General features: G+C 33.6%; 5 protein-coding genes across 16 annotated transcripts; 3 read left to right on the top strand and 2 right to left on the bottom strand.

Annotated features, from left to right (window-relative positions):
• Positions 1-57: 57 nt before the first annotated feature.
• AT5G28040 (DNA-binding storekeeper protein-related transcriptional regulator) lies at positions 58-3,801 on the top strand. 2 transcript variants are annotated; one of them, NM_001344056.1, is made up of 2 exons: positions 343-1,760; positions 3,228-3,801. In NM_001344056.1, exon 1 carries the CDS (start codon positions 407-409, stop codon positions 1,688-1,690), a length of 1,284 nt encoding a protein of 427 aa, NP_001318667.1. In that variant the 5' UTR covers positions 343-406; the 3' UTR covers positions 1,691-1,760; positions 3,228-3,801. The 2 variants fall into 2 exon arrangements, with proteins under 2 accessions (NP_198156.1, NP_001318667.1); NM_122687.3 differs by lacking the exon at positions 3,228-3,801 and having other exon boundaries at positions 58-2,307.
• A 2,580-nt stretch (positions 3,802-6,381) lies between these two features.
• DES1 (L-cysteine desulfhydrase 1) lies at positions 6,382-9,712 on the top strand. 5 transcript variants are annotated; one of them, NM_001344055.1, is made up of 10 exons: positions 6,382-6,543; positions 7,025-7,097; positions 7,211-7,378; positions 7,584-7,847; positions 7,936-8,073; positions 8,159-8,210; positions 8,286-8,365; positions 8,436-8,495; positions 8,584-8,664; positions 8,762-9,712. In NM_001344055.1, exons 2-10 carry the CDS (start codon positions 7,059-7,061, stop codon positions 8,849-8,851), a joined length of 972 nt encoding a protein of 323 aa, NP_001330587.1. In that variant the 5' UTR covers positions 6,382-6,543; positions 7,025-7,058; the 3' UTR covers positions 8,852-9,712. The 5 variants fall into 5 exon arrangements, with proteins under 5 accessions (NP_001330587.1, NP_974843.1, NP_001330588.1 ...); NM_203114.2 differs by lacking the exon at positions 6,382-6,543 and adding an exon at positions 6,597-6,906 and having other exon boundaries at positions 8,762-9,678; NM_001344054.1 differs by lacking the exon at positions 6,382-6,543 and adding an exon at positions 6,666-6,906 and having other exon boundaries at positions 7,006-7,097.
• Positions 9,713-10,621: 909 nt separating this feature from the next.
• Positions 10,622-13,192, top strand: CYSD2 (cysteine synthase D2). 6 transcript variants are annotated; one of them, NM_122685.3, is made up of 10 exons: positions 10,622-10,793; positions 11,165-11,216; positions 11,306-11,473; positions 11,562-11,825; positions 11,917-12,054; positions 12,134-12,185; positions 12,379-12,458; positions 12,530-12,589; positions 12,685-12,765; positions 12,860-13,157. In NM_122685.3, the coding sequence occupies exons 2-10, from the start codon at positions 11,178-11,180 to the stop codon at positions 12,947-12,949; spliced, it is 972 nt and encodes a 323-aa protein (NP_198154.1). In that variant the 5' UTR covers positions 10,622-10,793; positions 11,165-11,177; the 3' UTR covers positions 12,950-13,157. The 6 variants fall into 6 exon arrangements, with proteins under 6 accessions (NP_198154.1, NP_001031957.1, NP_001078628.1 ...); NM_001036880.3 differs by having other exon boundaries at positions 10,671-10,793; positions 11,159-11,216; positions 12,860-13,165; NM_001085159.1 differs by having other exon boundaries at positions 10,764-10,793; positions 11,172-11,216.
• Positions 13,193-13,292: 100 nt separating this feature from the next.
• On the bottom strand, positions 13,293-14,721 carry AT5G28010 (Polyketide cyclase/dehydrase and lipid transport superfamily protein). Of its 2 annotated transcripts, NM_001344052.1 has the most exons (3): positions 14,309-14,644; positions 13,949-14,239; positions 13,293-13,556 (listed from the first exon to the last, which is right to left on the bottom strand). In NM_001344052.1, exons 1-2 carry the CDS (start codon positions 14,529-14,531, stop codon positions 13,962-13,964), a joined length of 501 nt encoding a protein of 166 aa, NP_001330492.1. In that variant the 5' UTR covers positions 14,532-14,644; the 3' UTR covers positions 13,293-13,556; positions 13,949-13,961. The 2 variants fall into 2 exon arrangements, with proteins under 2 accessions (NP_001330492.1, NP_198153.1); NM_122684.2 differs by lacking the exon at positions 13,293-13,556 and having other exon boundaries at positions 13,824-14,239; positions 14,309-14,721.
• A 3,192-nt stretch (positions 14,722-17,913) lies between these two features.
• On the bottom strand, positions 17,914-18,691 carry AT5G28000 (Polyketide cyclase/dehydrase and lipid transport superfamily protein). The gene is made up of 2 exons (NM_122683.2): positions 18,449-18,691; positions 17,914-18,370 (listed from the first exon to the last, which is right to left on the bottom strand). Exons 1-2 carry the CDS (start codon positions 18,663-18,665, stop codon positions 18,093-18,095), a joined length of 495 nt encoding a protein of 164 aa, NP_198152.1. The 5' UTR covers positions 18,666-18,691; the 3' UTR covers positions 17,914-18,092.
• Between the last annotated feature and the right edge of the window lie 911 nt (positions 18,692-19,602).

The raw sequence follows: 19,602 nt of genomic DNA, 5'->3' as shown, positions 1-19,602 counted from the left end.
ATAAACAACAGTCACCAATCACAACACCCGTTAATATGGGACGTTGAAGAAACGCAACAGTACACAGAATAACAAAATCAAGTTTGTCGAACGCTTTTCTGTTTCGCCGCGGTTGCGGTAGACCATTGACTTTAAACACATGATCACGCTTCAACTAAAACCGCAACAACCCAAACAAAGCACGGGTAAAAGAAACAAACACTGGACCACTTGCCTGCAACCGCAACACCCTTAGTCATAATTACAACTCTTAAAATCCCGAAACTACCCCTACTCATCTCCAATATTCTCCATACCCTACCACCACCCAAAAAACAAACCCGTATCAATCCTCGTGAACCCAATTCCTTCTTTCTGGATCTGATTCGATCTACCAGAAAAATTTCTCTCTCGCTACGTTTTTCTCATGGCATCGGATCAACGTGACACTGATTTCTCCGCTGAATCACCAGATCTAGAAGAAGACGGCGGCGGTGGCGGTGGCGGAAGAGGAGGAGGAGAAACTGAATCCGACGAAGATGTTGTTATACCCGAACCAAACGAAGCCGAAGACGACGATCACGATCCCGATCCCGATCCAGAATACGAAGATCTGAATTCTCCGTCAATGATTTCCAGAGCTCCGGCGACGAAATCATCCTCAGGAACCGTAACCGTCGCTCTTCCCGCTGGATCCGCCGTACCTGTAGCTTCAATTCCATCAGATTCCGATCAGAAATGGCACCGTATGACTGAAATCGTTCATCAGAGACCACCGATTGATGATTCACGACGTTTATTCCAGAGACTATGGACTGACGAAGACGAGATCGAGCTTCTCCGTGGCTTTCTCGATTACATCACAAACCACCGTGGTAACAGCTCTCATCCGCCTGATACGGCGCCGTTTTATGAACAGATTAAATCTAAGCTACAGTTAGAGTTTAATAAGAATCAGCTTGTGGAGAAGCTAAGGAGGTTGAAGAAGAAGTATAGGAATGTTATGAGTAAGTTTAGTTCTGGTAAAGAAGTGTTCTTTAAAAGTCCTCATGATCAAGCTACTTTTGATATCTCTAGGAAGATTTGGAATCAAACTGGGAAAATTATTGGTTTTGAAGATAATAATGTGATGGATTTAGAAGAAACTAATCATGTAAATAACGCGAATGGTAGCTCGGGTTTTAATGTCTCTGTTATCGGTAATGCGAATGTCGATGTTGATTCGGAGAATGGTTTAGAGAAGAAAGTGACGATAAGTAGAAAACGATCACGGTCTAGGATCGGGAAGATCGACGAGGATAAGCCTGTTCTTGCTCCGTGTGACGGGGTGATACCGAATGCGGTTAATCTTAACGAGAATGTGGCTGTTGGTTGTGATTTTGGTGATGGGAGGAATCTTGGAGTGTTGATTGAAGAGACGGTTAAGAATTGTGTATCGCCCATGATTAAGGAGATGATGAATAGTACGACGGGTATGATGATGGCTGCAACGGGTGGGTTTCCTGGAGGTGGTGCTCATGCTCTCGGTGTGTTGAGTCCGATGCTAATGCCGTCGATGAATTTAGGGTTTGGTGGTAAGGGAGTAGGGGACGAACGGTGGAGGAGACAACAGATTCTTGAGCTGGAAGTGTATTCGAGGAGATTAGAATTGGTTCAAGAACAGATTAGAGCCACGGTGAATGAGTTAAAGACAATGCCTAATGGAGGATGATGCATAAGGAAAGACTACAATGGGTTCTTTAAGTTATGAGAAAATGATGAAGAAAGATTATGATGGTGAGGTATAGTATTAGCAAAAGTAATAATCTTAATGAAAATTTCTGATGGTGATGAAATCTTTTTTAGGGTTTTAGTATTTTTTTTTCTTGATTGAATCTTTTTTTAATTTTGTCGATTAGGAGTGAATAACCTTTGTTCTTAGCTGATAAATTATAGTTTTTGGTAGAGTTCAAAAAAAAAAAAAAACTCTTTTGTGCTATTTATAATGTTTTTTTGTGTGATGCATATAATATGATATTATACATCTAATGATTAATGAACATTAACATGTATTCTTTTGGAGTTTGATCTATGTATTCCGAAGACGTGTCAAGTGTAGAATCTTTGGTGTTATGTCTTCTCTTCGTTACCTGTTGAAGTTATTATTATAACTCTTTGATATATCTACATATACATTTTTGGGGACGATTTGTGTCGAAAAATCCTTTTTCAATTTCGATATTGTATGGTTAGTCCCTACAAAATCAATCAGACAAAATATTTTCTTTAGGACAATAACCAAATTTTTGATAAACAATTAAGATATTGCACTAACTACTTGCCTAAACATGGATATTGTTAACTACTACCCTCATAAATTGCACAAATCAATCCCTAAAACTATACGAAATTCATTATGCTAATTTCCTAATTAACAAAACCCGGAAATCAATCATAACTAACCATATCTACAATTATTTGATTCGAAAATAATTTTAGTTTTAAATGCTAATGATATCTTACCAAAATTTATTCTTCTTTTATCAATTGCAACACAAAATCTAATTTCTGTTACCTCAAATAAACACACAATATACTAGAGAAATCTGTATTTCCGTTCTTAATTGGCTTTACGCCTAAAAATATTTAAACAATATTTAGTTTTTGATTTGAAAATATATAAATCGTATATGTAGTTATAACAAACAACTATTTTCAAATCAAATGGTTTCCTATTTGAATTCTAGAAAAAACTGTAATAATATTTTAATGTCATATCTAAAAACATAAATGTGATCGATTTCTTTCCTACAAAAATGGTAATCTTTAGCATCTTCCATAACTAATTTATATTTTTTCAAATTTTGAGTTCAATTTTTCGTTAATTTTCGTCAATCATTGTTAATATATCTTTTGGCAAAATTTCCCTACAAAAAAGGTAACCACATTAACACTTGGGTATTGTTTTTTGTTTAGATTTGTAAACTAATAACAAGCATATATTCTCAAGATATTTGAATATCAGAATATTACCTAAATTAAAATATCTAGAACATTCTAACGTCTAAATGATCCACTATAAATAACCATCTCATATCGAACAATTACCACAACCACAATTTGCCTCAGTCTAAATGATCCCTCCGAATTCTCATATAGCAAGGTATTTCTTATGCATAGCTCTAGAAATGTTTTGCTATACAGAATATTTATCAGTGCTTGTGTGACGAATTTAATAGATTGAGTTTGTGATTTTGTTGTTTGTATAGCTTTATGAGCAAGCTATTGAGTATGAGAAAGGTTCGTTAATCACTTCTAATGGAGCTTTGACGATGCTTTCTGGTGCTAAGACTGATCGAGAGATAAGCGTGTTGTTAGAGATGCGATTACTGAAGATGAGCTTGAGCTTTGGTGAGGAAAGTGAGTATTCTTAATTCTTATCTCCATTTTGATTGACAGAGTTTTTATCCTCTATTTTGGTTTATTGATTTTGGCTTTTGATTTTCATTTTAATTTTAAGGGTTTGTCTAAAATTGAAATCGATGAACATACTTTTATTGTGGTGAACAGAGAAAGAGCTGTTGATTACTTGAATTCTTTGGAAAAGGTTTACCTTATGCCTAAGCGTTAGATTCTCTCCCATCATTCTAGATGCAATATGGGAAAAGATGGAGATGTTGCCCTCTTCTTTGAACTTTTAGGTATTGCAACTTTTTAAGCCGACGTGAACGCTGAAAAAGGAGAAACGCCGAGGTGAATGCTGAGAGAAGATTCCGCTTGCGCAACCATCGGCGGAGAGAAAGAGAAACAAAACCTTTCTTCTTCTTTTTTTTTTTTTTTTTTCTATTTTTGCTTAGGAAATTTTTTTTAACGTTTCTCTAATTAGTGGTTTTGGGGTTTAGATGTAAAGAATCTTTTCTATTTAGATGTTTTGGCACAAAAAAAAGGAAGAAAAAAACTATAATTTTGTAATTTATTTTATTTTAGTTTATGATTAAGGGAAATTGAAAAAAAAGATCCTCTATATCCAAATCTCTCAAAGAACTTTCTTATTTTTAGATTCTCCCAAAGAACTTTTTTTTAATTTTAGTTTATAATTTTATTTAGTTTTCAAATTTCATTTTATTTTACACCACGGGTTAAATCCTATACCATATTTTTTGTTTGGACGATCTTTAAGTTATCTTACAATTTAGTTAAACTTACTTAGTTTTGAACTTTATGATAGTAACTTAATAACATTCATCTTATTCATATAAATATTTAGCTATATAGTAAATGCCGAATAATACTATAAGAGCTACATCTTATTAAATATCATATACTTTATAGTTTACAAAATCATAAATTTATAAATTATAAAATAAATGGAAAAGAATCAACCCGCAGTGTACCTCTTAATAAGTTGGTATTTATAATATTTAGAATCTATAAATTTTTTATAATATTAATAATATTTGAACTCTAGAATTTTTTTTTTTATATTGTAAAAACCATTTGAAATTAAATTACTTTTTTAATTTAATATCATCTATATTAGTTAAGAACGCACGTAATAACTCATCATAAAAAAAACATGTATATAAGTATTAGTTAAGAAAACTATTTTAAGCCAAATACGTTCATTTTTAACAAAAAAATACTATATAACAAACACATAATAACGTACCATAAAAATACACTCTCTATATAATGTGCGTATAATAAACAGTTTTTCTTAATTAAACAAGATCAAACCAAACAAATACAAATATAATATCAAAAATAAATAGATATAAAAAGTAAAATGATAAATTCAAAATATAATATGATTATTTAAATATAGATGATATAGAATTAAAAAAATAATATAATTTATAACGTAAATAATCAACCCGCGGTATCTAGTGATTAAGTAGAAGATTAAAGATATTTGGTCATGAAACCATTTGCACCTTGCACATACATAAATATGTACTCAACATGCATAAATATGGCTATGTACTTTAAATGACCGTATATGTTTGTGCAATAATGATACGATTTGGGCAACTAGAACAACGATTACGTTTGCGTTTAGCAGCATAACCTAAAGCATGAGAATGGGTACGCGCATCTAGTGTTAAGCTTTTCAAAGGATAGTGTTTAATGTTATCTTCAAAATGTTTGAAAACGCCTTTGGATATTTTTCTTGTCTTTACTTACTTCTTAAAACCCCAAAATAAAAAGCATGGATCGGAACATAAAGGCGGTTGGATGAAAGATTGTTAAAATCCGGCTAACACCTTTGTGAATTTGTCTCCATTCAAGCATAGCCTTAGAATTTAAGCTCTACTTTTAAGCATCGCCTTTTAGATTTTGTTTCTATACAAGCCTATCCGTGGATGTTATTTTCACAAACTAGAAAGGGCACAAACTTGTCTTTAATACTTCACAATTCCATAGCAGCCTAGCCTTAGATGTTATTTTCATATCAAAGCAATGGCACAAAACTTTCTTCATACTACACACAATTATATACATCGTGTGTGTGTCCACCACATGTCAATCGATCTTCCACCGACCTTCATTTTCTCTTTCACACTCCACTTTGCAGAAATATCATTTTTCAACACTCTAGAGTCTAGATCAACTACTTCATGGTGGTCCAGTAACTCCAGTTTGATTGGTTCATCAGAGTTGAAAGAGGGAGTATTATTTTTTCCAATGTGGACTACCCTCTTCTTTTTTTTTATAAAGTTTATGAAAATTAGTCTGGACATTGATATAAGATCGTTTGATTATATAATACCAAATAATTGGAGTTAATGTTATGAAATATGAATAGTAGTACTCAAAACATTTTAGAAATTTTATTTTATTTTACATATGACTTTTCAAATTTTATATAGTATTATTTTATTAAAAACATTTAGTGCTATCAATAAAAATATATATAATAAATTAATAATTCTTCTTCGGTAAATTGACAACTCAATAATAGAGATGTTTATTTGTACTTGAAGGATGTTAACTAATCATTTATGGGGAAAATACACTAATGGTGAAAGCTTAAACGAAACTCTACTAAATACTTATTTTTTATTTTTCTACGTTCGTAATATCATCTAACTTATTATATAAAATGTTCAATTAGCTAAATTTGCAACTATGTATAATTTCTAAATTTGAGAAAGAAAAAGAATGATTAAAATGTAATTATAAGTGAAAATAAATTACACTAGAAATGATATTTGGAAAAAAATTGAACTGTATTTTAGGGTTACTGTCTTTTGAAACTAAACGAAGTAAACAAACCTTACCAAGTAATAATACATTTTACTTTATCAAAAAAGTGCTAAACAAACAAACACAATTACATATATATATATATATATATACACATTTAAAGTTTACGATAAAATAACAATCATCGACAGAACTATACATCCACTGTGGTAGCAACCATCACCTTTTTTTCCCCACCACCGTCGCTATTGCCATTACAAACGCCACCACTAACATAGAACACATAACCTTTATTTACATGACAAACAACAATAGATCGTAACCCTTAAATCCTAAATGCTAAACTATTCACTACCGACCAGGACTTGTTGTTTAGTGGTTTGTGTTAAACTTCATAGCCTCGTTGATTTTTGTAACTTTTAGATATACATCACATTTGTTTGTACTATTACTAGAAAAATTTTAACCACAATATACATTGTTGTCGCCTTTGTTTGTGAGGTCAAGAGTCTTTTTAATGAATATCTTACAACAAGATTTGGTTTGTTTGAGAGTGTTTTGTTTTTTTTTTCATCCCAAAAATATAACAATTTACTAATTTAGATAATACGATTCAATTATACAACCACTCAATACGAATCTATATACAATATCTATATGTCTGCGTCTATATATATATGGCCTGGTGTTGTTTTAGATTTAGCGGTCTTTTGTCTCTTCTTCATTGATTAAACTCTATCGGTACGACGTTTTTTTTGGTTCTTTCTTGTTTCTCCATTCATCCATAAGAAAAGATAATGTAGTTCTGCTTGTTCGTCCATTTTCTGATTTTGGTATCAGTTTTTGTATTTGTGTATAGTAAATCTGAAGGAGTTTTCCAAAGACAAACCAACATGGAAGACCGCGTCTTGATCAAGAACGATGTCACTGAAGTAAAACTCTCTATCTAATCTCTTCTATATCAATCTGCTTTCTTGGAACAAGAAACATGTTTAAAATCATTTGCTTGTGTTGTTACTTAAATATAGTTGTGCATTTTACGCAGTTGATAGGTAACACACCAATGGTGTATCTAAATAAAATTGTGGATGGTTGTGTGGCTCGTATTGCTGCCAAGCTTGAGATGATGGAGCCTTGCTCTAGCATCAAAGATAGAATCGCATATAGTATGATCAAAGATGCTGAAGACAAAGGATTGATTACTCCGGGAAAGGTTAAATAGACAACACTTTCAAAAATCACTAACCGGGGCTTGTAGACTTGTTTTTTTTTTTTTTTTCTTTTATCGTTTACAACTTACACACGCACTCTGAATTATGACACGGTGACAACACATGTACAAACCACTATATAATCTCTCCATATATAGTCCATTAGAATTCATATATGGAATAACTTTTTTCTTGTTTTGTTTTTAGAGTACATTGATTGAGGCAACGGGTGGTAACACCGGGATTGGTTTAGCCAGCATCGGGGCTTCAAGAGGTTATAAAGTGATCCTTTTGATGCCTTCAACAATGAGTTTAGAAAGGAGAATCATTCTAAGAGCATTAGGTGCAGAGGTTCATCTCACTGACATTAGCATAGGCATTAAAGGACAGTTGGAGAAAGCTAAAGAGATATTAAGCAAAACTCCCGGTGGTTACATACCACACCAGTTTATTAATCCTGAAAATCCAGAGGTTATACAATATTATGTATCCAACTATATTTTTGAAATAGTTATCATTCTTATTCTCTTATGATTGAGTTTAAACTTGTTTCTTGCAGATTCATTATAGAACCACGGGTCCGGAGATTTGGAGAGATTCAGCAGGGAAAGTAGATATCTTAGTCGCCGGTGTTGGAACTGGTGGAACGGTTACTGGAACAGGGAAGTTTCTTAAAGAAAAGAACAAAGATATTAAGGTTCAAAACTTCAATAATTCTTGAAAACAACCATAGGAAATAGGATCTTATTTTTAACATAATTTTCTTACAATCTTGATAATAGGTTTGTGTGGTGGAACCTTCCGAAAGTGCGGTACTCAGCGGAGGAAAACCAGGTGAGGAATAAACATCATTATTTTCTTGGAATACTTGATTATCTCTATCCATCATTGATGATTCTTGATCAACAGGTCCACATTTGATCCAAGGAATAGGCTCTGGTGAAATTCCAGCCAATTTGGACTTAAGCATTGTTGATGAAATCATTCAAGTAAGTAGCTTAGATTGTCGACTTCTCAATCGCGAAACAATATTTTGAGATATGCAATCTTTTAATCTAGGTGACTGGTGAGGAAGCTATTGAAACAACCAAGCTTCTTGCTATCAAAGAAGGATTATTGGTACCATTGGTTTTAACGTTCTTTTTTCGTTACAAATAAGTAACTAAAAAATCGGAGTTTTTGATAAACGCGATCATTCATCTGGCAGGTTGGAATATCCTCTGGAGCCTCAGCTGCGGCTGCGTTAAAGGTTGCAAAGCGGCCTGAAAACGTAGGGAAACTCATTGTGGTAAGCTTAGTCTTTGACTTAAGAGTGACCATAAGCTTTGAAGTAACCGAAATCAAACCTGGTTTATTAAATATCGCGATCATTGTATGGTTTGTAGGTTATTTTTCCTAGTGGAGGAGAACGTTATTTATCGACTGAATTGTTCGAGTCAGTCAGATATGAAGCTGAGAATTTGCCAGTTGAATGAGTAGTAGTAACGTAGGATTCAATAAGAGATGTTGGTACCAAGGTTACATTTTGATTATTGTAGGTCATTGTAAAATCAATAAGAGTTACATATTCCTTGATGATCAATTATAAGTTGTTCATTAACTAATTTTGATATAATCCGATCGCTAGACCGTCACAATCAAACGTTAAATCTTACTCATTGTTAATGGTCGGTTTTGGCCCATGAACATAATAAGCCCAAACCAAGCCCAGTAAGTGATAGAAAAGATCTGGAGTGTTCCATCGACCAAAGGAAGAGGGCAAAGAGGACAGATGTACTGTGCAGAGTGGAAAAAGTGGTAAAGACTTACAAGCATAAAAAGGAAACCCTAAAAGGACAGGTCCTATAAGTACAAGAATGGAAAGGAATGAAAGGAAATGCGCAATTCCCGCTGACACAGAGAAAGGACAGCAGTACAACCATTGACCTCGCCTCGTCTTCAAGACCTCACCTCGTCTTCAAGACCTCGCCTCGTCTTCAAGACCTCACCTCGTCTTCAAGACTTCGCCTCATCTTCAAGACCTCACCTCGTCTCCAAGACCTCGCCTTGTCTACACATCGCCGATCTCATCCTGTTTCGATCATTCCGTCACAATACCACGTCCCTTAGTCAAGAAATTCTCGTCTAGTCATCGGCCTGTTAACCGAGACGGATTCTTTAACTCTTCCTAGAGAAACATCGTACTTGTGTGATCCCTACATCAACACTCATGACTCTTGTTTGTAATTGAATTGAAAATTAGATACAAACACATTAACTAGAGCTTGTTTTGATACAGAGCTTTTAGCTAACTCTGTTAACTCACTAACGGTCTTCAATAAATCCGGAACCGAATCCGGTTTAATCCCTAATTCATGTGTACCGAGTCTTCTTCAATAAACACATACCACAACCCTCCGCACAAACGAGAGACTCTTCTATGTTTATAGTTTTTGATTATTTGTTTTCTTCGGACCTAACATTTCAAAAACATGTTGTTTTTTTTTTTGAATACCAGAAGGTTTTGTACCGAACTTCATAATCTTTCCAGGCCCGAAACCACAACATGTAATATTAGTTTCGTCCCAAGTGTCACTCGAACCGGCGACCTCTAAATTTCACCTAGGATAATTATCAATTGAGCTAACTACACTTGGTCAAGAACATGTTTAAGTGTGTTTCTACAAAAAAGAAAATTTAAACAGTTGTCCAAAGAAAAAAGAAGCAAAAATCTCCAAAAATCATTGATCAAAATGTTCAGCACCATTCACCAATTGGGCATTGCCAAGCTTGAAGGCGGCCAATCAAAACTGTATTCCCAAGACTGTCTAAGTAGTTCTGTTTTTTTCATTCTTTTTATTCTTAATGTTACATCTTTTGTAAAACAGTTTTTTGTTGAATATAATTTTACATTCATACAAAAAAAAAAACTTTTCTGCAATTTCAAGTAATTTGGGCAACCAATGCAAGCAAATTGTGTCACTAACTTACTATAACGACACATTGTATTCTATAAAATGAAAAAGCATGTGGTTATGAAAATTTGATTTGTGTTAAGAAAATCATGTGGTTAAAAAATTGATCTGTGACCACTTAGGTGTAATATTATTCGATCGTTCGGATAAGTAACACATGATTAGTACTAGAGAAAAGGACAATATAATGCTCTTAAACATTTTAATAATAGTGTTAAATGTTTATCTGCAGATTTTGTTTTAATAACAAAATACAACTATTGGATGCTCTCATTACGCAATATGACAAAAACTCTTTAGATGTCAAATTTTTAACATTATTATACAAGAATGATGACATAAACTCGTCTTCATACTTCAACATCGTTCAGTGTGCACCACATGCAAAGTAGGGTAGTCTCTATATATCCTAATCTAGAATACAGCCTTGTCTTCTTCACTAATAATTCGTTTAAACGCAAAGGTACGACTTTTTTTTTTTTGTTCTTGTTCGTTCTGATTTAGTCTTACTATCATTTCTTGATTTTGGTATCAAATTTATCTAGTTTTCACTGTTCTTTACTAAATTTTTATTTTGTCTCTTATCTACTTTAGAGTTTAGAAGTTCCATATTAAAAATTTTAGTTATGAAACAATATAACCAAAAAATTGCCAAGATTGTTCTTGAATCTTACTTGTGCATTGTAAATAGAGTCTGTTAGCAAACTTTGACCATTGAGTATTTTGTGCTTTGTGTCTAGATTCTTGAATCTTATTCTATGGTTATTGGACTTCATAAATCCATTTTGTTCTTTAGTAGTTGGTACCCAAATATTGATTTTTCAATAGTTTCAGAAAACAGACCAACATGGAAGATCGGTGCTTGATCAAGAACGATATCACTGAAGTAATAATCTCTAATTTCTTATATATGTATCACTTTGCTTTTTTATGATACAAAGAACATGTCTAAAATCTTTTTCTATGTTTGTGCAGTTGATTGGTAACACACCAATGGTGTATCTGAACAATGTTGTTGATGGTTGCGTGGCTCGTATCGCTGCGAAGCTTGAGATGATGGAGCCTTGTTCTAGCGTCAAAGACAGAATCGCGTATAGTATGATCAAAGATGCAGAAGACAAAGGATTGATTACTCCCGGAAAGGTTAATATGAACATTTAAAGTTATCATAAAAGTTTCTCCATAATTTATAAAGAATACATAGATGGAATTTAATTGTTTTTGATTATAGAGTACATTGATAGAGCCAACTGCTGGTAACACCGGGATTGGTTTAGCTTGCATGGGAGCTGCAAGAGGCTATAAAGTGATCCTTGTGATGCCTTCAACTATGAGCTTAGAGAGAAGAATCATTCTGAGGGCACTAGGTGCAGAGCTTCATCTCTCGGACCAGCGCATAGGCCTTAAAGGAATGTTGGAGAAAACTGAAGCGATTTTAAGCAAAACTCCTGGTGGTTACATTCCACAACAATTTGAAAATCCTGCAAACCCCGAGGTTGATAAAATAATATCATGCATCCAACACAATTATGTATATGCTTTTAGTCTCTCTATGTCTTCATTGAACACAAGTTTGTATCTTGCAGATTCATTACCGAACCACGGGACCGGAAATATGGAGAGATTCAGCCGGGAAAGTAGATATATTGGTCGCTGGCGTAGGGACTGGTGGAACTGCTACTGGAGTAGGGAAGTTCCTCAAGGAGCAGAACAAAGACATCAAGGTACAAAAACTTTCACTAACGCTTAAAAACAACCAAAAACTCGGTTTTTAATAACTCGGTTACAATCTTGATCTTATAGGTTTGTGTGGTGGAACCAGTAGAAAGTCCGGTACTTAGCGGAGGTCAACCAGGTCAGAAAATGAACATTTGATAGATCTTATGCAACATATAGTATTGATTTGTTGTTTTGTATGAGATTTAATGTACATATATATAGTGACAACATTAACATACGCGCCAAGTTATCTATAAGATCATCGTTCTTTTGTCCGAGTTCTTGCATTTCTAATTATAATATCGGTTTATGGGACTTCATATTTGTAGGTCCACATTTGATTCAGGGAATTGGCTCTGGTATCGTCCCATTCAATTTGGACTTAACCATTGTTGATGAAATTATTCAAGTAAGTAGCCTGATATGATCTACTTCTTGATCTTGAACAAATAATCTAAGATCTGGAATCTTTTGATTTAGGTGGCAGGTGAAGAGGCTATTGAAACAGCCAAGCTTCTTGCCCTCAAAGAAGGATTACTGGTACAATAGGTTAACTTCTTTTTGTCGGTATAAACCCAAAATTTTGGCAGAAAAAAAGGAGAAGTTTCTGATAAATGAGATAATTCATTTGGCAGGTGGGAATATCCTCTGGAGCCGCAGCAGCGGCTGCGTTAAAGGTTGCAAAGCGGCCAGAAAACGCGGGGAAACTCATTGTGGTAAGCTTTTTCACTAACTGCTTACCTATAAGCTTTGTGTTCACTGAAAACATACCAAGTTTGTTGAATATCTCGGTTAATGTCCGGTTTTCAGGTGGTTTTTCCTAGTGGAGGAGAACGTTATTTATCGACTAAACTGTTCGATTCGATTAGATATGAAGCAGAGAATTTGCCTATTGAATGAATGTTGGACGTGTGCCGGTTTCGTGTGTAATAAGAGACGTTCGTTCCAAGAGTCCAAGATTTCAATTTGCTTATTACTGGTCAATGTGAAATGTATAAAAAGTTGCATATTCGATTATGAATAATTTTAGTTGACTACTTCCATTGCAATTCTTGGTCGAAAACATGAATTTTAATAAAACAGAATAATCTACATGAACGTTTCATTGACTCTTTTGCCTTTTGGTTTGATCTGTGTTCATGCATTTCAGTTATAATAATTTGTTTTCGTCTACTATTTTGACCTCATATTATTGGATTTACCAAAACCAAATCAAAGTAGAACTCTCTCTACTTTGTTTCAGCCACTTACAGCCAACGCCAACAATTACTCAACCAAATGCATTCTCCTCTATGTCTTTTATTTTTGCTGTCTAGATTTATTATTAATCGCAAATCATGAAACTGTGATATAGACGATTCTACCACGAACAATTCCTTCTGATCTTATTATATCCACGACAGACGACACCTCCTTCTCTTTCTCCATACTCTTGATGGACACCTTCAATATCTTCACTGCGTAGAATCCTGAGGAACGGCTATAATTGTATATCGTTGGAGATTTCCTGCACACTTGTCTCCATTAGCACACTTGTCTCCATTAATCTACAAATATGCTAATAAATCGTAGTAGGTGGGACTCGAACCCCAAACCTCTTGATGTAGAAGCATTAATGAACCTTTAGTCAATCATTGGGCCAAGCGGACTTCCACAATTCTCCTCTATGTCTTCAAATCTTTTTTTGTTTATTTGTATCATTTACGAAAAAACCTCCATAGTTCATAGTAAGAGAGTTATAACATTTAACAAAAATAAATATATATTATATAGTTTCCTTATTAATTATTAATAATCACACCATACTTTGAAAAGTATTCACATCAACTATGAAACCCCATACATATGATTATCATGCAATAAATTATATATAGCGACAACACAAGATATAACTATTACCAAGAGTATGTTTTCATTCCTCGGATAAGAGGTGTTCGTCAATCTCTTTGGTCATCTCGGCGAAGAAAGGGAGAAGATTCTCAGGGTGAGGCACGTTCTCATCAATCTTCTCATACTCAATGTGCCATTTCACAACACTTCCAGTCCCTCCTTCCTTCGGGGTCACCTGAATCGTGATCAAGAAACTCTTGTACTCAGCCATAACATCTCCTTCAATGACCCTAAACTTGATCAGTTTCTTCTCTGGCTCTACTAATTCAATCCTCTCTTTTGCAACCTTTGCTTGTCCCTCTACAACCAAAACATTCACCAATCAAATCTTCTATATTCAAAAAATATTTTCGAAGTCATATAAATTACCATGAACGTAGTTCCAATAGACGATGCTGCCTACGGTGCCCCATTCCCCATCATGGAGATCACATGATTGCACGTTGCGAGGAGTGGCTTTAGCAACATGGTGTGGTCTTCCAGCATAGATGTGGTAGAATATCGCCGCGGGAGCTTTGATCTCAACTTCTACCTCAAGCTTTCCTAAAAGAGAAGACTTGGGCATCGTGGTCACCTCCACCTTCTCTGCCATATTTATTCACCGATTGTTCTAACCTTTTTAGCAATATAGGCTCCACAAATATTTTTGGATAAAACTTGAATCTCTTTGGAGTTTTGAGTGGTTAAAAGAATACATGAATTAATACCATCATCTGTTATAATAGAGAAAATTCTAAATTTTACCTATTTAACAACTTTGAGAGGGTTAACTCTTCAACAAAAATATGTGCTTGAATTTGATTTTCTTATGATTACTTATTTATCCCCTGAATTAAAGTAATTATGTGGTATATATATTTTGATGGATAGATTTTAGTTTCATAGTCCAGCTAATTTCGAGAACTAATCAAAGAAGATCCATAGATACAATTTATTAATATCTCCAGCGGACTGTTCATCCATATGTGACATGTTGTTTATAACAATCATGGTTTTAAAGTATTTTAAAACCTTTATAATATTTAAGAAAGGTTTCACAGGTTGTATCGCAAGAGAATCAGTCTTTGCTAGAATAATAACAACGAATATGGCGAAAACGTCCAAAGAGAAGAGCAAAGAAAAATAAACTTTTTGCTTTTGCAATGGATTTTAGTACTTTCTATAAACTTGTCGAAGTTGTCACGCAAAGAATCATTCTTTGCTCGAATGGTACAGATGAAAACGTCAAAACAAAATTGATATTTTTCTGTCCATTGTGTGAAGTGTCAGTGGTTATAATAAAATAAATTTGATTGACCAAAGTAATTTTCTAAATTTTCAGTCATTATAAAAATGTGAATAAACTTAAAAGAAATTCTGCTGCTACAACTGTTTTGGCAAGAGAATGAATGGAATCTATATTTTTATCCATTCTAATATATATATATATATATATATATATATATATATAATGTTGAAAAAACTTTAAAACAAATAATTTAGATGTTGCCCACCAAAAAAATATTTTAGACTTACTACATTTTCAACTATATTAAAATTATGTATTCAACGCTTTATTTTGAAGTAATCTATGATCCTACATGGTTGGTCTCTTGTAGGTACATGTACTTGACACTCGAGCACAAAAAAGCTATTTCTCCGGAGTTAATCAAATGTGGTAGTCATCACTTATACGATATTGACAAACCGTGTTGATATCTGTAGATTTGAGATATCACCTGTGGTAAACAAGGTGATAAATCAAGTCGGTTTTAAGGAGGATTTCAACAAGGTTCAAGTTTAACAACAAAAGTAGGATGACAAATTGAGATTTTATATATATAATAGTTGCACCTTATGTAGGTTGTTTATATATCCATCATAAGGGATCAAGTCATTCATAATTTATGTTATAAGGGTTTTTTCTAGGTGTTTTGGTTGATCTTGTGTATGAGTCCACATATTTCCCTTTCAAAGGGGTGCTTCTCTATTTATAAGAAAGTGATAGTTAGTTTAACATATACATGTTTGATTTCCTTATTTCTCTATCGAAAATCTATCTTTTTCTTTCTTTTTGTATTATAACTTAGCTTCCTAGATTGCCTCTATCTTTTCCTTTATCTTGTAGGTTGGTGTCGATCTGATCAGACTTACATCTTTGGGCTGAGTTTACTGGTTTTTCGATCCATTTTTGGTTTAAGCTGGGTTAACCGGAGGTTGCTTAATCCCCCTCTTACAAAAAATCTTAAATGTCACATATACCCATAAAATATCAATCTCAACACTTTCAAATAAATTTGTTAATACAACCTGATCTACGCTATGCGCACCTGATGAAGTGTATGATTGGAAGTGATATTTCAAACGTAGTTTTCCTTACCGATTGCTCCGATCTTTAGACCAAAAAATTCCGACAAATTTGACTTTGTCAGAACTTTGTCGGATATGCCATTTCCGACTAACACCGTTGTTGGAAATTGTGACGTTTTCTTGATCAAGATTTCAAGTTATCATTTATTTCTTATTAAGAGTTAAAAGATCGTTGTTTTTTCGTATTCTTCATTTTCGCCGGTTTTAGAAATTGTGATTGGTTCTAGTTATTCCGCCCTAGATTTTTTCTTGTTGGTACTAATACCTCGTTCTTTCTTAGAGAGGTAGGATTCATTTGTTAGTAGAAGAGTTGCTCTCCGTTCTCGTGGTTTTTCTTCCCTTTCCGTACGCTACTTTGACAAGCTTATCCTTCATTTGGTTTGGTAGTACGCATGTTGTTTTGTGCTAGATTATGGTTCTATAGTTTCATTTCTCTTGTTTGTTTCGGCTTTATCTCTTTTTGTTATTGGTTATGTATTATATTCATATCGGTCTTTTGGGTTTACGGTCCGAAAATATCTTATCATCCATCGGTTTAGTTTTTGAAATCTTTTCTTTGATTGTCAATGATGTTGTAAAGTTTCTGATGTCTTCTTAATCTTTATATATCCTTTATTCTTTAGACTGAAAAGAAAAAAAAAACCATGTAAATTTCTTAGGTCTTTTGCAAAAGCTTAGCTACTAATTAAAGAAATTTTGAACATCGTACTGATCTAAACCCTTTTAATAACATGCATGAGTCTCTCTTTTTTTCTTCTAAATTTTCTGGTTTTATAATATATGAACGGTTTACAATATGTTCATCATATCTTAATTCACAAGACGTGTCATATAGTCGTCGAAAAGGAAAATAGTTTCGTAACCGCTGATAGTCAGACCAATCTACAACTCGTACGAGGATTATACTGAAGTGACCGAATGCATGTTTACCAAATCTTCTTAAATCCATTAAATTCTTAAAAATCAAGATTTTCCTAAACTTGTTTTTATTTAAGATTAAAGGTCATAAATCACATAAGTAACGCTCCCTATTTATAAGACTTGATAAGTACTACTCCCAAATAAAAGAAGGACTATTCACAAGATGTATTTATCCTCACACATGTCCTATAATCGTCTGAAAGAAAAATGGTCTTCGTAACCGCTGATAGAGCAAAAGAATCGTAACCGCTGAATTGAGTTTTCCAAACTTTCTTAAATCTGTTAGATTCTTTCAAACTCTTTTTGTTTGGTATTTTTTTTATTTGCGATTCTAAAGGTCACTAAAAAAAAAAACACTTCCTAATTATAAGATTTAATAATTACTATTGCTAATAGAGTTTAACCTAAAATCAAAATCAGATCAATGGATAACTCAATTACTCCACTTGCTTAATCAACAACATTTTGCAAAATTTCTGTTTTTGTTTTGTCGTCAGATATTATTTAAGGTTCAAATGAGCCAAAATTGCGAAACATTATTTACAATTTTGCAAACTTTCTTTAATGTAATAACTGATTATAAAAAACTAGTTTTCTATAATGCGTTAACTTCGTAGTTAAAATGTTTTAGCAGTACCAAAAAAACAAGAAAAATTCCCAAGAATAGCACTAAAACAAGTTTTATGAAATTTCCAATTATTTCCTTTCATTATTATTATTCAAAACATTTATTCAAAAGTTACAAATTGCAACTTACAAAAAAAAACTTAACATCAAATATCCAAACACCATGACATATCATTAACCAATCAACACAAACTTTATTTCATCTTTAATCTAGCCAGAGCAAGAGAAATAGATATCAACAAGACTTAGAGTATGTCTATTCCTCGGATAAGAGGTGTTCATCGATCTCTTTAGTCATCTCAGCTAAGAAAGGGAGAAAATTCTCGGGGTCAGGCACATTCACATCATTCTTCTCGTACTCAAGGTGCCATTTCGCCACACTTCCAACCCCTCCTTCCTTCGGGGTCACTGAAATCGTGATAAAGAAGTTCTTGTACACAGCCAAAACATCTCCTTCTATGACCCTAAACTTTATTAGTTTCTTCTCCGGTTCTACTAATTCGATTCTCTCTTTTGCCACCTTTGCCTTGCCCGCTACACTCAAAACATTCACAAATAAAATCACCAAATATTTACGATATTTTAAAGAATTATAAATTCATAATTTGTTACCATAAACGTAGTTCCAGTTGACAATACTGCTTATGGTGCCCCATTCCCCTTCAAGCAGATCACATGCTTGCACTTTGCTAGAAGTGGCTTTAGCGACATGGTCTGGTCTTCCTACATACACTTGGTAGAATTTTTCAGCAGGAGATTTGATGTCAACTTCTACCTCAACCTCTCCCCATAGAGAAGATTTTGGCATCTCCTTTGTAGTCTCTGCCATATCTCTTTCACTAGTGTGGTTTCCACACAAGCATTTTGATTAACTTGAATCTGGTTAGAGCTAGTGGCCTTCTTATATAGAGGAAATAGTGAATATTGTTGACTATTATTTATTAATTGCATTTCAATCTCAAGAAAAGGAACCTCCATTTTTTACATTTTTCATTTAATTTTTATATGTTTTACTATATATAAAATTAATTTACTATAAATATGTATTAATATATAGTATACTTTACTATTTATTTATTTTACTATAAATATAGATATTTTACTAAAATCTAATAAAATACCAAAACATGAAAAAATAGTATATTGCGTGTAACGCTACAATAAGCCTAATCCAGTTTGATGTACAATAATTAGTATATGTAGATTGTGCTTATATCTCTTTCTTGTATAATTTTATTAATCTTTTTGGTTGACTAAGATTTTGTCTATATGGTTTTGTTGGAACTGTTTTTGAAAAAGTGACTTTCCGGCGGCTTTCCTGCCAATTCCTGCCAAACGAAATTGTCAGATCAATTGTGCAATGGAAATATGGTAATGAGTACTGCAAGATGTTATACTCATACATCAAAAACGGAGTTGACTTATATGAGAAAAAGGGTGTAAAGTGAGTAACTTGGGCTAAATCGAACCAAGCTAGGCACGAGGGATGGTCATCAGATCGTCGACTTTTGGGCCACATAGGCTTGTGGGCTCTTGGGCCTTGCCGAGTAATTTTTGGATCGTGGATAGGCCCAATTTTGAGAGTTAAATCCTACAAAAATATTCTATGTTTTGGCAAGAACTTGGAGTTCACTCCAAGTAATTTGGGGAGTACTCGGAGAATATTCTCTCGAGACCTACCTCCTTCTACTATATAAAGAAGCACTTGACTCTCATTATTTCTCAAGCTCTCAAATAAAAAACGCTATCAGTTCTAAAATCTCGCC

This window comes from Arabidopsis thaliana, chromosome 5 (genome assembly GCF_000001735.4).
Source record: "Arabidopsis thaliana chromosome 5, partial sequence".
Lineage (NCBI taxonomy): Eukaryota > Viridiplantae > Streptophyta > Magnoliopsida > Brassicales > Brassicaceae > Arabidopsis > Arabidopsis thaliana.
Note: the sequence above shows the minus strand (reverse complement) of the source record. Positions and strands in the feature narration are given on the sequence as shown.